This window comes from Lepisma saccharinum, chromosome 10, assembly GCF_977018435.1.
Source record: "Lepisma saccharinum chromosome 10, izLepSacc3.1, whole genome shotgun sequence".
NCBI classification, from domain to species: domain Eukaryota; kingdom Metazoa; phylum Arthropoda; class Insecta; order Zygentoma; family Lepismatidae; genus Lepisma; species Lepisma saccharinum.
This window is the reverse complement of record NC_139238.1, coordinates 6,188,703-6,204,984: the sequence shown is the minus strand read 5'-3', so window position 1 is coordinate 6,204,984 and position 16,282 is coordinate 6,188,703. Positions and strand designations below refer to the sequence as shown.

General features: G+C 37.0%; 1 protein-coding gene across 1 annotated transcript in view; it reads right to left on the bottom strand.

Annotated features, from left to right (window-relative positions):
- Positions 1–4,037: 4,037 nt before the first annotated feature.
- Positions 4,038–16,282, bottom strand: part of LOC145993739 (glutaredoxin domain-containing cysteine-rich protein CG31559-like) — a 180,133-nt gene continuing 167,888 nt past the window's right edge. Inside the window, exon 4 of the mRNA XM_083129488.1 lies at positions 4,038–6,546. Within this exon, the coding sequence (XP_082985614.1) occupies positions 6,373–6,546 (174 nt within the window). The 3' untranslated portion in view covers positions 4,038–6,372. The remainder of the gene's footprint in view (positions 6,547–16,282) is intronic.

Below are 16,282 nucleotides of genomic sequence, written 5' to 3'. Positions count from 1 at the left end.
TCACCCTATTATCACTCACCCTCAGCGTCGCGATTAGCTAAGGGTGGCAGAAAAGCCATGCTAGATAAATAAAATACAATAAAATCAAGTCTTTCCTGATGTGTGTATGAGAAACTGAAGAACAGCAAAATATTTTAAATTTCCTTTCAAAAGTACGTGTCCGGCTCCTTTGGACACTACAGGTATTGTTGTTACCTTTCTTTATCGGACTAATTTTCTAAGGCTGAAGGTAATACCTTGTTCATTGCCAGAAGGTGCAGGTCGGAATCTATAGCCTGACAAGTTAAGTCCCGATATGCGCAGATCGCTGCGGAACACTTCGTATTACGTCATCCTCCCCACCACTCTTCTACTCACTGGTCTGGCGTTGAGAGTACCAGTGGTGCCAACTCAGCAAAATTAAGCTAAAACAAATATGACAAACAATTTTCACTGTTTAGTGTGACGGTGCATGCAGGCTCCTATTATATCAGTGGTTCATTTTATTTAATCCGCCTTTGAAAATGCGTGCGGTGCGCCGATCGTAAACTGTAGTATTACGCACGTGCGTTAAGGTTTATACCGAAGAGAAACTACTGGGCGAATGACTTCATTTTCTGAATGCGACATCGAGCAGTGGCCACTTTTTTTTGTGTGTTTAACCGAGTGGGATGGTGGTTCATTTGTTTATCGTACAACAATCACTACGAGAAAGCAATCTGATAACACGCTTGCCTGTGTTCTTTTCTAAAGCATTGAAATGTTCATGCTCTTTACTCTTGGCTGCAAGATTCTTACTTTGAAAGAGATGGACTTATGGACGAGCGTGTAGATGAACTGATAATTAGACTTGGTGAAGCCGATTCAGACACGGACACAGATTCATCGGTAGACACAGACTCGGATGAGTGGGAGAGTGAAACTGAAGAAGGAGAACTGGAAAACATTTAGAAGGTGAGCTCAGTTCTATCGTTTATATATTTTTCATTTTTCTATCGTTTTATTTCATACATTTCTTATGCTGGTAAGAAATATCCCTAATATAACTTAATTCATTTAAGGTTTAAAGGGAAAATATCAAAATGTATTTAGAATTTAGCGCAATCAATACGTAGCGTAGGTGACGGGATACTAATTCATGCCTTTCACATTCAAATTTCGTTGAAAATTCTCAGAGGATTCAGCTCCCTCCAGTTTGCAACACTGCGAATGAACGTCGCCGCAGACAATGGAGTGGGGAAATGTGATGTGAGGTGCGCAAACAATGGATTGCAGCGTCTTGTTTTTAAACTTGTCAAGTTATATCTGTTCTTTCTTCGAACAGATTTATATTTAACTGTCAAGTTATTATCCACAATAATTTTGTATTGATTCACTGCCTTCGTGGTTGATTTGGTCTCTTGACGTCACCAGCTCACGTTGCACCGCTATTTCAGGAACGCACCTCCTTACCTTATCGATGCTGCTGATTCCTGTGAATAAATCAAATGTCTTGTTAGCGGTGAGAATCAGGTACCCGAGTGAAGACCCTAGGTCGCCTTAACTGCTGACGACGCTGGTGATGACCAAACGAAAGGTCCTGGTTAGGTTTACGTAAAAACCTCTCTGCGTTCCAAGTTTCCGTGAAGATCCTCAAACAGCGATGTCTTCAACCGAGTAAATACTCAGTTGGAGGGACAGTTGGGGGTGGAGAGCAGCCGACTAAATACCCAGCATGTCTCCTTGTTGTTTTTTGGTTTGTTTTTTATATACCAGGTGGTTATAATTAAAGTGACGGTGTTCAGAGTGGTACAGCACGGGCTGTAATGAGAGTAGCAGTCTGAAAGTTCGTAGATATGCTAATGAAGCACAACTTGGTATAGGTACAGGAAAAACACTATAAATCGCAGAAAACAATACTCTTTGTAATAAAATATCGCTACAATTTCACTATTCGAATTAGGCCTACATGAACATTACTAAAGGAAAAAGCAACAAGCGTCACCAACAACAACCAGGGAGCTCACACAATGGTTAGGGAATGTCACCGACTTTGACGTCAGAGTTACGGAAAATTCCACGTTTTGACTGCTTACAGCGCCATTTTTTTACCCTGGTGGCGATAATTGGAACTATTTTTTTATTTTTGCATAATTCGCGAGCGCATTGCTTCATTAGCATATCTACGAAGTTTCAGACTGCTACTCTCATTACAGCCCGTTCTGTACCACTCTGAACACCGTCACTTTAATTATAACCACCTGGTGTAAATGTATATTTGCTTGTAGTTTTTCAGCTATGCACCAGTTACATTTGTTTTACATTTCATAATTTATGATACAATACAATTCTTACAATATAGTTGGTAAGTACATATATTATTTTCTTAGTCGGGTTCCTCAAAAGTGTTGACAAGGCGTATGCCTCATTATATCCTGCTTCTTTTAGATCTCTTAAGAAATACTCAGGCGTAGTTACATTAAGACGACATTCAAATAGAATGTGATTAGGTGTTCCTTCAGTTGCACCACACTGACAGGTTGGGGATTGCACAATCTTTCTAGTGTAAAAGTCTTTTGGGGCTAGGGTGTAATTTAGCCGACATCTAGGAAGGCTTGTTAAAGAATTTCTTAAAAGATTAATATCTTGATACCAAGGTTCTTTGGGTAGAAGTGGTTGAATTGAATAGTATTTTTCCCCATTAGTCTTCCCTGTAATTGTCCATTGTTTCTGCCAACTTTTCAACAATTCTGTTTTAGCATGCGACTCTAGCGCTTTTGCAGAAAATTTAATCCTGCATACTTGGCTAAATGCGCTTGCTATGTGTTTTCTTTCTATGGATGTATGCCCAGGAGTCCATATAAAAGAAATACTGTAACCTGAGTTGGTTAGTTTGTGATACAAAATGTTTATGTTAACAATGTATTTGTGAAAGTTCACCGCTTTTATGGCAGGAATTTGTTCATTGTGCTGCTATGCACAATCTAAGCGTTGCTAAGGCGATAATTTAGATATTAGCTCTTCTGAATTTCCATAATTTATAAGCAATACTTCAAAATTATATTTTATTTTTTAGAAATCTTCTGAGGTTATAATCTTTCTTAATTTACACAACGTTATTTTTAAGTGAAATATAATTAATATTCGCAGTTCTATTTTCGTCCAGAATGCCATGTTGAGAAAGTGGCCGTCGTATAGGAGCATCCTGAATTTTGAATATGGGAAGGTAGCGTTCGTATAGGAGAGTCCCAACTTACTGATCACAGGAAAGTGGCGCTCGTAGAGAGGTACTTGCTGTTGCATATGCTGTTGGTGCGTGGTATCCGTACGTGAAGAAATGGCAATAGTTCATTACTAAAAAGTTGTCCATTCATAATTCTGTAAAGAAATGTTAAATCTGACACTTGATCGTGAATTTGTATAGTGGATAGAATTTTGTGTTTGATAAGGTTTGCAAAGGCTGGACATTACAATATGAACCATACCTGTGGATTAAAATTCCAAACAGTAAATAATGATTCATTTCCACTGTTTAAAAAATGTCTATAGATGTCGTAATTATGAAGTTCATGATAAAATTAGCATTTAAAGTATATTATGATTAAAATTATTTCAATGTTTTCATTTACGTATACGTACTACTACTACCGTTACAAATATGAATAATAAAATGATATAATTATTCGCTTTCAAATTGAGACAGGAGATTTTATGACATGCCCTCACACAAAGAAGTTTTATTCGCTCAGTCACTAGGCACCAAATAAATTTAATTTTGTATTAACTATAAGTCGTTAATAAATAACAGTTTAATGTGTGCTTTTTGTAATCAAATTTCGTCTCCAAAATTGAGGTACTCAGATTTGAGTGCAGTTTGTAACATAAACCCATTGTTCTCCAAAATAGTGTAATTCTGTAATACATATAAACTAGTTGATTTCTAAAATGATATTATTTTCTTGGGGAGGTGTGCATTACATTCGCCAAGAAATAGTTTTTATGGTTCAAGTTTTCGAAATCCGGAGTACAAATCAGAATCGGGTAAATACTGTACGTACTAACATTCTTCTTGTTTTATAATATATTTTATTAAAAATCTTGGACAGAACATACAATTTTAGTTGTACATACATTATCTTCACATCGAACAAAATTAACTGTCGAAATGAGCTCCATCTGCAATCATATATACACATTCTTACTTCAAAAACTCAAAAGAAACTAGCTTCTCCCCTTTTTTGATACTACAGCTAAACTTTCAGCGACAAAAATGGCTACACATTGCTAAAACACTTTTCTGGTTAATTGAAGAAGCTGGTCGGAATGAAAATCAAGTTTTCTGTAAGTTTAGAAGACATATGATAACACACGATTACACTCACTCCATTCACTGCACTGTCGTATTAAGTAAACCAACCACTTAATTTAACTTGTCACTTCTGTTATCCATGTAAATATACTGGACATAAATCCTTATGTACACACAATCACACAGTTCAATTATTGTTCAACCCTTTGAAGAATATTTTAACAATAAGGCAGTATATATATATAAATGACATTCAAACAATATATTAAGGGAAATTGATATTAACTATGTACACAAGGAAAATATTTTAAAGTAGAGTTGAATCAGTCAATTGTTTATATCTTGTAATGTACAATCAGAATGTATTGTATTTATAATCTTTACTAATGGAACAAGTCAAGTTAAATCAACTTCTGGACTTGTTGCATAGAATCATGTGCTACTTGCCTCGTCCCCAGCTGCGATACTTGGAAGTTTTACACATCTGACTGTACATAAACACTATGGAAATGCTGCAATTTACGAGTATGGGATAGAACCTAATTAAAAAAAATCTGCCATATTTTTCCACAAATGTTAAAAAAAAGTTTCAAATCACAATTACAAAATCTGTTTGTGAAGTGAATATGTTTTGGGGACCTCCCCCGAAGGCGTAACGTTGTCGCCTCTTAATAAAGGGTTGTTGGGTGCGATCCTCAGCGAAGGCACAGTGTTTCGGAACCCATTTTGAACTGTAATTCCAGTCCCGATTATCCTCTCTGTACATAAAGTGGACTTAAAACGAACTTTGACCTTTTTTTCAAAATACATTTTTATGCGGATGTGTGCTTCAATAAATTACGAATCAAATTAAACCAAAGGATTAAGATTCTCAACAAGAATTTAATTCCATCATTTAAAATATTGTCAATAGATGTAGCACTAACGTGATAGATGAGTTATAACAGTTTCTCCATTAAATTTACTCGAAAGAGTTCAAATTAAACAATTTTTTTTTTATTTTTTTATTTTTAAAAGTAACCCACTCTTTGCTGTTAATTTAAAATATATTGTGTCTTACAGAAGAATGTTTAATTGTCCGGTTGTGAAATATCTGCAGCAATGAAGTTTAAATATCACTATAAATATTTGAAATTTTGCACACGCACACTCGTGATCATCATCTGAAGCTTATTCATGTATTTTTCATATATGCATGAAGGTTTGAAAAAGTACAAATTCTTAACGAATAAAAAACTGAAGTAAAAAAATGTGTAAAGAAGAACAGTTCGAGTTCTTCCACAATGCATTGAATCCAGAGCATAAATGTAAGAGGACTTTAAGTATCAAAAAGATATCCAAATTTGTAAACACAGTTACTTCAAGGACACTTGTAGAACGAGCCTGCAACTTAAAATAACATTCTTGTGCTTGTAACCAACTAGAGCGTCTTCTGTATGACGTAACATATAAGTTACACTGGGTTGGAGGCTATCTGTGTTTTCAGGTCATTGGATTGGTATTAGTACAAGTAATATAGTTGTATTAGTTGCATGTCCTTTGTACCATTATTTATTATCTTTGTCCATTCATATAGTATTTCCTAATATCCCACTATAATACAAGAACTTTTACAAAAACTATGTCATCCGTCTGTCGTTCAACTCTGCTTTTCTCACAGTCATAACGAATCCAACACACATATATATCGTTAAATTTTATTATTTTTGTTTTATATGTTGGTTTCCTAGATTACATTACATTATTTGTAGAGCACACCAAGTTTTCAATACATTAAATTAAAATATAATGTAAACCGTTCAGTTCTCAATAGAGTTCTTATAATATTACTTACAATTACTTGTCTGTTACTTAATACATTACATGATATATAACTCATATACCCTTAAATTATAGCTACAATTGTTCTTATATGTACAAAAATATATAGTTTTGTAGCAAAAATAGGATTCAGACAATGTGGCACATTTTGTAGTTTGTGAACTTTCGCGTTAAGTTCACGAAAAAAGTAAACTCTTGCTTGTAGGTCTTACAAACATGGCGAACGGCGTTACTTTTCCCCCCAACTTCCGTTTTGAGCTTCCTCTTGTGTCCGCTAGATGGTGCTAGCAGGCGTGACAGCGAATGAGTCCCGACTCGTCGCAGTTCATGCATTTGAGGGCCACAAATTCTGCCGAAAAGTGGTTCCTGTGTACGGATTTCTTGCTACCGTTGCAAACTGTGCATGGAAGTAGTCTGTATCCACCACAGACCTCACACGGCGTTAGACTTCCTGGACACTGTGAAGAGAAAAATACAAAGTTATCACCAAGGAACTTGAAGATGTATACTGACTAAACTGTGTTAAAAATTACATAAAAATATTGGGAATACAGTAGAGCGTCGATTATCCGAAGTAATTGGGGGACATGGGTGTTCGAAAAACTGGTTTGTTCGGATAATCGAACTGTACATGTTTATTTGCCAAAAAGAAGTACTGTACAGTAAATTTATTCATAAAAACAGGCATCTCTTTAAGTATTACAAAGTAACGTACAAAGGCAACTTTAGTAGGAATATATAGTATGTGGTACAGTTTATTAAACAAAAATATGTACATATTACATACGCATTTTGCATGAACAATACATACACCGACAGAAGTGTGCTGATTATTGAAACACAGCGACTGGCGGCTTGGCCGGTCAGCAGCGCCTTATGAAGGCCCCATTAGAAGGAATGTTCCGCCAGCGGTGGCTCAGTGCGGCGACTACTGTGGGAAACTTGGTTTGGGAGTGAGGGGGATGATGGACGGTAGGGTGGGAGAGTAACAGGTGCGAGCGAGTACACAGTTCGGTTAAGCGGTCGTTCGGTTGACCGACGTTCGGATAATCGACGCTCTACTGTATATTTAAAATATGAATTGAATTAAATTGACTTCATTGCTGTGCGAGGTTCACCTGTAACCCCAAAAGGTATATATTAAAATAAAGAACCGGAAAAGCCTCAGCTTGCATTTTCTATTGTTGACAACAATGTTAAGAGTAATAAATGCACTGTCAAGATTTAAAATGCAAAACGAACAGAATACAAATGAACTGTAAACGTTTGGTATTTAACAGAAAGGCAAGTGCAGTAATAGTTTTAAAATATTGGCTATTCTTAAAGAATCCAATGAGGTGTAGATTCCAGAAGAAAGTTCCGGAAACAATGGGGAAAGGACGTTCCTTAATAGCCTTCGGAAGCTTCAGGTGGATGTCATCGGCGCCAGACCCCCCCCCCCTTTCCCCCCTCTCCATGTATTTTCCCTCACGGAGCAGCAGTTCCATGACCTGACCAGTTTTTACAATCGTCGACACTTCTTACTTCACAATCTGAGGCACTCCTCTGTGATAAGATGTCAGAAGAAACGTGACGCGAATCCATGGCGAAACAGTGTTTCCATCCACGTGATCCATAAAACCACCGTTATGATTTCAAGCAACGTACGATGTACAGGGAACTAATGAGCTTACTTTGCATCGTATCCCCGTTGTGGTTCAGCCCATAGAGTGTATGGCCGTGTTCGATTCACGCATCGGGTTATCAAAAGTCCAGGATCGTGAGTAGAATACTCAGCATGTTTGCCCACTGTGGTGGCTTCAAGATTTTCCATGCAATTAACTGGTAATTTTAAATATTCATCCATCTTGTCCATACATTATCAACTTGCTGACTTAAACCAAAAAAAAAAAATATAATTGGAAATATACGAAAACATGGAAATTCATATCTTCACATGTATTCTACTTAATTTACGCCAAAAGGTGATCTACCGAAGTGGAATATAACTTTCCAATCATAACTTTCTTGATTTAATCACCGTCAAAGTCGGATAATATCACTAATAGGGTGATAGAACTTTTAATATGCATAACTAGAATTCAATGTCTAAACCTAAATTAAGTCAATTTTTTTAAGAAACGTTTTTTTGTTGAAAATAATGCAAAAACTATAGCAATTTTACTTATTTATAAGTAGTTATTGTGACGAGAACCTTTAACTAGTTCTGTGCTGACATCTATGGACAAAATATATAGCTTCATATCCTTAGAACGGACTTAAAGGGATACTTCTGAAACTTGACGGTAAATCTCCAATTAGTTGAGGGCAATGGTATGGAGTATACTGTTCTCAAGGCATGGGTGCTTACTAGATACACCTTTTCGGTTCTAATGGACCCACGCACCAGGATCGGAGATCACATAGAAATTTTCCACAATGTACGGCCAGTAACTTTTTAAAGTATCTAGAAACTTCATCCATAACTGGCAACACTTGAAGGTCACATCGTTGCTGTGTAGGAAGGGCGCTAGGCAATCGTGGATAATGCAGTAATTGTTGACGTTGATTTACTGCTGAAGACAGACAGCACTTGTTCCTTTTTCGTTTTGTGCCTTAAATATTGCTTTGAAAATACATTTGAACTGAACCATTAGGAACAAAATAAATGGATTTTTTTCTCCTTCCCTCTTGAGATAAGGTCATACAAAATTGCTTGAGCATTTCTTTGAAAATTTACCTCCGAATTCATGTTTTCATGTATCAGAAACGTACAATGTAATTTTTGTACGGCGTTACAAAGAATATATTTGCAGTACAAGCAAAATGCATTTTAACGGATTTGAACCGTTAATCAATCTCCATTGTAGCCGTGCATATTTTCTCTGCATATAGTCCAAAATTTCTAAATGTATATAGTAATGATATAATTTTAACATTTTGCACCAAAATTGAAACGTTATTGAAATTATACTCTAAGACAATGAAGTCTTTATATCTAGATGGATCTAGATGGTGAAAACTAAGAATACATTGTCATCAATTTAGAGTTAACGGTAATAGCAGCGCCCCTCTGACAACCATTATTCTAGGAAGCACTTCGTAAATCTAGCTCCTTGAAAGTAATTTTTAACTCCATTTAAGGTGAAATTTAGCTCTTTTGTGCGCACCAGGTTCGGCAACACTGCCAGGAGGCAAGGAGAAATGCATTGGGCATATGGGAGTATTATTTGATTTGTTATCTTGGGAATAATATCAAACTTCCGATGGAATAGAAAATGATATCAACGGGAAGAGGGCAGTTTGAAGAAGTGATTGCCAAGCAGAAAAGTCGAAACTTCCATTTGATTAGCCGTAACTTGATGTTGAAGTTGGTATTGAAATAAATGCACAATTGGTGCGTAACTGTATCTCCTCCCCTTAAGCCTGCAGCTTGCGCCACTGCGGCGACAAGTTTCCCTACAGATGAACAAGAGTATTAAAAGGTCATAACTAATACACGCAGGTCTTGGCTGCTCATTGGTAATCTTGTGGGGGTTTAAATTATTAAATCCAAGGATTGCAAGTTCGTGCATGTTCTGGCAGGTAGTTTTGGCAATTGATTTCGACATACACAGCGAATTTGGAACGAAATAAATTAAGCTTCTGTTTCAAGTGACGGTAAGGTACATTGAGACAATATTCTAAGCATATTTAAATAAATAACTATGCATAATCGCAAAATCTGTTGCTTTTTCAGCCGATGTAAATACGATTTACAGGGAACCGAACAGTTCATAATTTTTAATTAATTTTACAGATATTCACAGTAGAATATTTATGATGGGATGGGTTTTGAGCACTTTTAACACGTCCTGAGCACATAAATACTTATTTCAGCTATTCACATTTAACAATTAATTACTTGTATTTTGATTATCAGTGTTCGTACGTTAAATCTTGGGGTGTTTGAACTGCAAACACACGAAGTGAAGGCGTGAAGGTGTGTACGTCGTGCTATAAAATTCACAATCTGAGTTTTTATGTTTGCCCTTACACCTACAAAACTTCCTCCGAAGTCAGACTGGGCCCATTTCTGCATACCATGGTGTTGACAACTTTCAAAAGTTCGAGCATCTCCTGCAGGTGCATGAAAAGTGAAGGGAACAAGTGGTTGTAATCGTGCAGGAGGTCAAAGTTCAGTTCCCATAAAACGAGACGCCCTGGTATGGCCGAAGGCTAAAGATGAGCTGCATTGTAAAAGTGAAGGACGTGTTGCACAAAAGCATTCGATGACGTTACGAACTTCATTTTCCTGTTACCAGGAATTCGGTCTTCACTTTTTCGGCGGTCTTGGAAAGAATTCGCTGTGTGCAAGGTTAAGCTGGTCTATAAATATGGCCGGCCGTATATATTCAGAAATAATAGGTGGGGTTCATCTTAGCAGCCCAAGAATGATATAATTTAATAGTTACAATTTAATTGTTACTATTTATTTATTATTATTTTATACTTTTGAAATATAGCCAATAAAAATTTGATCTAAGTATTAGATTCATATACATTAATTATACTAACCATACCAATATTATTTTTATATATAACTTTGATACTTTAACAGTCCTACATGTGTGTGTGTGTGTGTGTGTGAGAGAGAGAGAGAGAAAGAGAGAGAGAGAGAGAGAGATTTAAATATAACTATCATAATCTTTTCAACCATGTATGTAGTGTTTTAACTAATTTTGAGATGTTTCTCTGATTATACAATTAGTGCAAAATGTGTACTAAACCCATTAAACCCTCGCCATATATTCGGCCATGTCTATAACTATTTGTCAATGGATTGTTCATCTGCGGTTTTCGAAATTAGCGGACTGTAATTTTTATATTGGGGAATATATTTATGTATTTTAGCGACTGCTACAGTTCTTTTGTTCATAAACATGATAGAATATGCATGTTTTCTTCGAACTTTTTAATGCAGTGACAACCTCATTCACATTTCCTTGACTGAGCAATTTGTATTGCACTCAATTGTATTGAGTGATGTCGGGTGCAGAGGCGGCGTCAGGTAGGTGCGAAGGGGTGCTTGCCTTTGCCTATCGTTTCCTTCCTTTCACTTTCATTCTTCCTCTGTTATGCATCTTCCTTTCTCTGTTTCTCTTTATTTTCGTCTCAATTTTTCTTTCTTTCTTTATACCCACCACTCTATCTCTCTTTCTTCAGCGTACGTATTTGTCTCTTTCGTCGTCCTTTTCTCTGCTTTTCTCAATCTTCCTCTGTCCCTTTCTTTCTCTCTATCTTATCTTTTCCCCCTCTGTCCCTTTCTTATTTACATTCTTTCTTTTCTTCCTGTTATTTTTTTTATTACATTATCCGTTTCTGTCATTCCTATTTCTCCGTCTCATCCATTCTCTTTCTCTTTATTTCTCTCTCCATATGTGTGTGTGTGTGTGTGTGTGTGTGTGTGTATATATATATATATATATAATATAAACACACACACACACATACTTTTCTCCCCCTCTATCTTTCTTCCGCTATACATTCTCCCTCTTTATTTTTTATCTCTTTTAAAAGCCATTTCTTTGTATATCTCTCTCTCTCTCTCTCTCTCTCTCTCTCTCTCTCTCTGTTCCCATCTGAGTGAGATATGACTATTTCAACAATGAACAGCTTTTTCTTCTATATGCAAATCGAGCTTTGCAATTATTCCTGCGTCAAGAGCAGTAAAAGGTGTATATCACTCTTTGCGAGTACCGACAGCACAAAGATTTATAAACGACTTGTCTTGCAGGGGAAAGTGATGTTCCAGTTGATAAGAACAAGAAGTTTCGTCCATTCTTATGAATGCAGCGAGAGAAAAAATAGGTTACTCATTGTTGCATTGTTTCCACTTATTCAGAGCGCGGAATGGTGCCCTGGGGGGACAGAATCGCTGTCGGCTCTTTGCTCGATTGGTTCTGATAATGACGGAGGAACCGCTTAGCAGGTGAAATCAATGTTTTTAGCATGATGCGGCGAAAAAAACTGGACAAAACCACTGCGAAATGAAGCATAGATGGAATCCCTCGATCAGTGAATCTCACTGATCAATATTGAACGTCACTGGCGTGCCAAAAGAAGAGGGGAGGGGGTTGTAACATTCGAGGGTATGCGCTTATGTCCTGGTGCCTTTAGTTACACCAGGACGTTCTTTTGCTATGAATTTTATCCATTTACCCGCCTTTTTTAATTATCTTTATTTACAATATACAATTATTACAAAAATGTAAAGAAAAACAGGATTACACATATAATTTGGTATATTTTATGTTGTTATAATACCGCGACTCATTCTAGTATCCATTGGTCTCGGGTTCGAATCCAGGCCTGGGCATGGATGTTTGTGAATATCCATTCATCAATTTCATCATATCATCACTCATCTCCATATTCGCAATTAGCAAAGAAGTTGAAGTAAAGTGAAGTAAAATAAACTAAATCATTCAACCAATTATTCTGGTATCCTGATCAAGTCTTCTCTATTCATTTATGTATGTTTTGGAATTTGGCATGGAATATTGTAATATGGTTGGGTTAGAATAGAATAGAATGGTATTTTTATTTTCTACTGAGCGAGGTTCAGCCTAGGGCTGCTCTAACACCTAACTCAGGACTAGGTATTACATAGTAGGATTACGTGTGAAACGTATTAAACTGAAAAATAGAAGCACACATACCAATTCACACACATACACATATACATAATTGAAAATCATGTGTAAAAAAAAGTAAAGAAAATTGTACACAATACGCATTAATCATGATGTCAGGCGGGTGTATGGATTTTTTGTGGGTTTAGCCATATGTGGAGTGACTTAATCGTTGTTGTTTCAGTAAGTATGGTCTGGTATTTTCTTTGAAGTGTTTGATTGAGCTAGCAGGCGAAATATCACCCGGAAAAGCGTTCCAAACAGTAGCGGACCAGAGACATTGAAGCTGGCGACAGATTGGCGGGGGATGTCGAGTTTACGTCGACCTCTGGTGTGAATGCACTCAAGCTCTAAATACAATTTTTTTTTGTGGAGATAACCTGGTGTTTTTCACTTAAGGATAGTGATCATTAGGCAGTATTGATGCAATAGGCGTCGTCGAGACATATTGAGGATTTCATGAGCATTAAGTAAGGGCAAGATATGCCCTGTGGGTAGTCAATCAAAACAAAAACCATTCCGCGATCTAGAACAGTTTAAATGTAAATGTTGTGGAAGAAATGTTTGTACGAATAGGAATATGGTTAGTACATAAGTATTTGAGTCCGATGATAGGTTACTGTTTATGAATTTGGTAATGTGAAATGGGATTCATTAGTTTGCTTCCGCAATTACGGGGGGGGGCCTTGGAATTTGTCTTACGTGTGTATGGGATAAGCCTATACTATAAATAGTACATAATTAGTTAATAATAATGAAAACCTGTTTAGTACGTGGGGGAGTTGATGGACGTTCTACCCCCCTTTTGGCTCAGCATTTTTTAAAAATACGGTAAAACTATTTCGAAAATCCTGGGCACGCCACCGTTGAACGTCCAGTGCAGAGATTACCAAACTTCTCGATAGATGGTGCTGCTTTCCTCAATTAGAAATAAATTTTGAGCTATCACAGGTAGATTAAAAATTTTGATGATAAATTCTGATTCATTAGGACTTTTAAACTTTAAGTTGCAATAAAATTATTACTTTTAATAAGAAGGCGGGTGGAGCATTAAAATGACACATTGATTTAAAACTGCTAATACAACATTTTCAACTTTAGAAAATTTGAGAACATTTGCTAGTTTCTCAGTTATTGACAAATTAATGGTCATTTGTTATCTGGAAACAGATCGGGTCATATTTAATATATATACCTAGGTATATAAATATACAATGTGTGTGTATGTCTCTATGTATGTGCATACTCAAATAAAAAATGTTCCTGTGATGCTGTGAGGGAATATTAACCGTGTTTGCTTTCGTTAGGCTAGGTTTAAGCATAAAATAAATAAGCTGCACGGCCCCCGTGGCCGAGTGGTTAGCACATCGCGCTACGAAGCTAGGGGTCACGGGTTCGAATCCCGGCCTGGGCATGGATATTTGTGAGTGTCCATTCATCTATATCATCATGTCATCACTCATCCCCATCTTCGCAAATTAGCCAAAGGTGGCACAAAAAGCGAAATAAAGTAAAGCAAATAAAAATAGACTGCAATTTTTCGCGGCTTGATCCAGAAAGGTATTATTTATGCTAACATGCCTAACCTAACGACGAAAGCCTTTAGTCTGACGTCAGAAGACGAAGACCGGGCCTTGATGAAAAAGATGTTTCAGAAGTGTGCGATAAGTGAGACCGGGCGTTTTACCGGTTTTGAGTTTTCCTTTTTAGTCCACTATGTGTTTCCAATTGGTATCGAACCCGGGACACCTTGGTTACAAGGCGACGACGTTACCAGTACGCCATTGGAGAGGCCCTTATTTTTACTGGGAGTCTTGATTACAATAACAACAATAGAACCAAGAAGAACTCGGCCAGTTTAAGTGGGAAGAAATTGAGAAAATCAGAGCCTTTTTTTAAAAAACGAACTATAAATAACAGAATTGGGGATAATATGATACAATTGTACAATATTTGCCTTATCTAAGATAAGTACTGATAAGGCATAAGCATTGTTATGAATGACCTTCTAAGAAAAAGCCTATTTTTGCCGGAACAAAAGTGTGGCGAGAGATACTAAGAAGAATTAACTCCTCCACGGCGAAACTCCAAACTTCACCAATGCACCCAAAAAAAATCAGACCAATATCACAAAAAAACATGTATTTTATGAGGACATGAAAAGGAAGCAAGAAATCTGCTACGTCACCAAGGACAACACATCACGGCCACATAATAGCTCCTCTTGTCGCTATGTTATTAAGACAAGTGGCCGAATCCGTTCTTCGCAGTTGTTATCATTGCTGAGCAAACAACCACAATGACATAAGAAGTTATGCTGTTAATGAGGCCAGTTGAGACATGATGACCTCAAGACACACAGAGGTATGCCTGTTAGGTCTGCAACAAGGATAATGTAAGGACCGAGGCAGCGCTCATAACAGAATTAAGTTGTTATTGATGTTGTGATATTATTGTTTAAATGCTGTTAATATATTTTTCTAGTCATATGTTTATTTAATGCATGAATGCAAACTTTGGCCATATATATATACACACACACACACATATATATATATACATACATACTTTATACAGTGGCCGCAAAATGGCCACACGTGCAGACTCACTCAACAATTTTAATTCAATCAATCAATATTCACTTAATATAAATTGTCACTACAGTTTTCCAAGTGCCTTGAGTAATCGAATCCTGTACTTGTCATGGAAGGTTCTAGGTTCGATTCCCAGCCTGTCGTTCCTTTATGAGCATCGAGGGGTAAGGGGTCTTTGTGCAGACGCCCAAATGCCAACCTCACTTCCATGTAGTACAGCCTGGCATGGACGTCCACATATTTTTTCCAGAGAGGGGGCAAGAAATGTATTTTTTTCCAGGGGGCAAACAAGGCACATTTTCCCCAATAATAGTGTTGTTCCCTCAAAAAGAAATTGCTTAAATTTGAATTTACCATATTCATGGAATAATCAACACATATTATTGTGGCTGAAATGACAATATATGTGAGAAATATAACATTTTTGGTTGACTTTCATTTCCCAGGGGAGGCACGGCCCACCTTTGCCCCCCCCCTTCCGGACGCCCATGCACCCTGGACTGCAATGTTGCAGACTAACGAGACTCTGGCGTCTGGAGTCGCAGACGGTAAAATCCTCTTTAAGCCAGTGTTGCTGTTTGATTTCATCTTACCACCATTCATCCACCGAAAAGCGAAGTAAAAAAGACAAAAAACAATCTAAACCTTCGTGAGCATCCTTTTATGAATTTTGCCTGATCATAATTAATCCTCTTCATCGTACTTTGTTAATGTCGCTTTTCTGCCAATTCTAGCTAATCGTGAATATGAGTGATGATAGAACACCTATGACCAGGCTGGGATTCGAACCCGAGACCCCTGCCGTCGTAGCGTGATGATTTGATAACCACTCTGCCACGGAGTTCAATAAACTGATTGCCTTTCTGTTCTGTAGGGTGTCAAATTTTGTTGGTGGTTTTTGGTTCATTTGCTTTAAGAGTAGAATTTTTACGAATGATTGAAGTTTT